The sequence below is a fragment of the Hydra vulgaris genome, chromosome 14 (genome assembly GCF_038396675.1).
Source record: "Hydra vulgaris chromosome 14, alternate assembly HydraT2T_AEP".
Taxonomy (NCBI): domain Eukaryota; kingdom Metazoa; phylum Cnidaria; class Hydrozoa; order Anthoathecata; family Hydridae; genus Hydra; species Hydra vulgaris.
Window position 1 is genome coordinate 7,224,290 of NC_088933.1, and position 2,026 is coordinate 7,226,315.

Sequence of the window (2,026 nt, forward strand, 5' to 3'; positions counted from 1 at the left end):
TGCACAGTTTCCATGAGATTTGTCGTGCATGATCTAGATTTAACAAATCCATGTTGACACTTCGATAAAAATTTATTGTTCGTAAAATGTGCCAAAAGAGAGTCTTTTATTATGCTCTCCAGAATTTTACACGGCACAGAAGTCAGTGATACTGGTCGATAATTATTCGCTTCTAGCTTACTGCCTTTGTTCTTAAAGATTGGGGTAATGTTTGCAAATTTCCATTACTTAGGTAGTTCGCTCTTATCAATCGAAGACATAAATATCAATTTGATTGGCATTGCTAGTCCTTCAGCGCAATTTTTTAAAATGATAGTACTCAATTGATCAACTCCACATGATTTCTCAATGGATAATTTGCTTAATCTTGTTACTACGTCACTGTAATTAATTGCACTCTTGTCAAAATTTAAATATTTACCCCCACATCTCGATCGGAATTCTGGTAATACTTGGTCGCCCTCTCTAGTGAAAGAGTTTTGATAATTTTCGTTTAAAATGTCAACAATCTCACTAGTCGTATTTGTAACATTTTCTTCGACGTTTTTTATCACTTTAATTGAGCTCTTTACATTTTGTTGATCGTTCACATATTTAAATAGTATCTTCTTGTTTCTAATCGATTTGTAGACCAGTTCGCGTTCGTATTTTTTTCTGGCTTTTCTCGTTTCAATTTTAACTGTTTTACACAATGCTTTGTATTCGTTTACCATATTTTTGTTTTTCCAATTTGTGCAACAGTTTAAATGTCTCATTCGTCTTTTGTTCTTCACAAGTTCTTTTAGTTCATTGTCAATCCAAAAAATTCTTTTACGAGTCCTGTTTTTCGAGCTGTGACACGGTATATATTTTTGACAAGCTTCGTTAACATAAAAAATGAGCGTGTCGTACATCTCCTGGACATTAATTGCATCAAAAATGTTTACCCAGTCTGTATTTGTAAAAAATTTGTTCATTCCTGCGAAGTCAGCTTTTTTTAAAATATATTTCCGATTGCTAGCTACAGTTTTTGTCTCATGGTGATTGAGTGCATATTTAAAGCAAATTACAAGATGTCCTTTGCTTATATTCCCTAATACCGCATTTGTCTCAACTTGAAATAATCTTTGTTCGTTTACTGTGAACAGTAAATCCAATGTATTTTCGTACGTTGATTCGTTTAGTTGAAAAGTAGGTATCGCGACGTGCTGAATTAGAAATTCGTCGTTTATTATTTCCGAGAAATGATGTTCTATCGAGTGTTCACTGGAATTTATTGCCTGAACTGCTCCATCTGACCATTCAATTTTCGGAAAATTAAAGTCACCCATTATTAAAAGATCTTTAAAACCCCGTTTGTCCACATATTCTATTGCAGTTCTGAACACATTTCTGAACAGTTCCATATTTACCACATCGTTTGGTCGGTATATGCATCCTACCAAAAATTTGTCGTTCCCGAATACTAGTACAGTCAAGATTTGTTCTAAGTCAGTCGTCAATAGCCATTTTTCATTTACTTCATAAGACGTTATTTCGCTATTCACGTAAATACAAACTCCTCCGCCCACGCGGCCATCTTTTCTGTCGCTACGATATAAGCAAAAATTTTCCACACACGTAATTGAAGTTTCACTAAACCATGTTTCCGTTACTCCGATTATGTTTGGTTCATTCAGGTGACACAATACTTTAAATTCCTCAAACTTGTTGTTTAGTGAAGTGGCGTTCAAATATATACAGGATAAATACGATAAATTTTCGCTTTTTTTCGCTTTCATTTTTTTTTCTCTATAGTTGTTTTTTAAATCGCACAATCTCGTTTCCACGAATCGCATATCGAAAGGGCGAGTTGGCGTCAAGCTTTGAATTTAAGTCGTTTCGTTTCTTCCTCAACTCAAAGTCCTGTAGTCTCTCGGCCTCTGTCAAGTCTGGGCATATATAGACTTCTTTAAAATCTTGCTTTTCTCTTAGCTTTTTTGACGCGAGTAAGAGAGGATTTCTTTCGTCTTCGGATAACTCGAGTAGATTTGGGCCTGGTTTGGCA

General features: G+C 34.9%; 1 protein-coding gene across 1 annotated transcript; it reads right to left on the minus strand.

Annotated features, from left to right (window-relative positions):
- Positions 1-224: 224 nt before the first annotated feature.
- Positions 225-1,760, minus strand: LOC136090874 (uncharacterized). The gene has a single exon (XM_065817850.1). It carries the CDS (start codon positions 1,758-1,760, stop codon positions 225-227), a length of 1,536 nt encoding a protein of 511 aa, XP_065673922.1.
- Positions 1,761-2,026: the final 266 nt, after the last annotated feature.

What these genes read in the sequence shown, in the direction of transcription:
- LOC136090874 (XM_065817850.1), bottom strand. Translation starts at nt 1,760, where the DNA reads ATGAAAGCGAAAAAAAGCGAAAATTTATCGTATTTATCCTGTATATAT.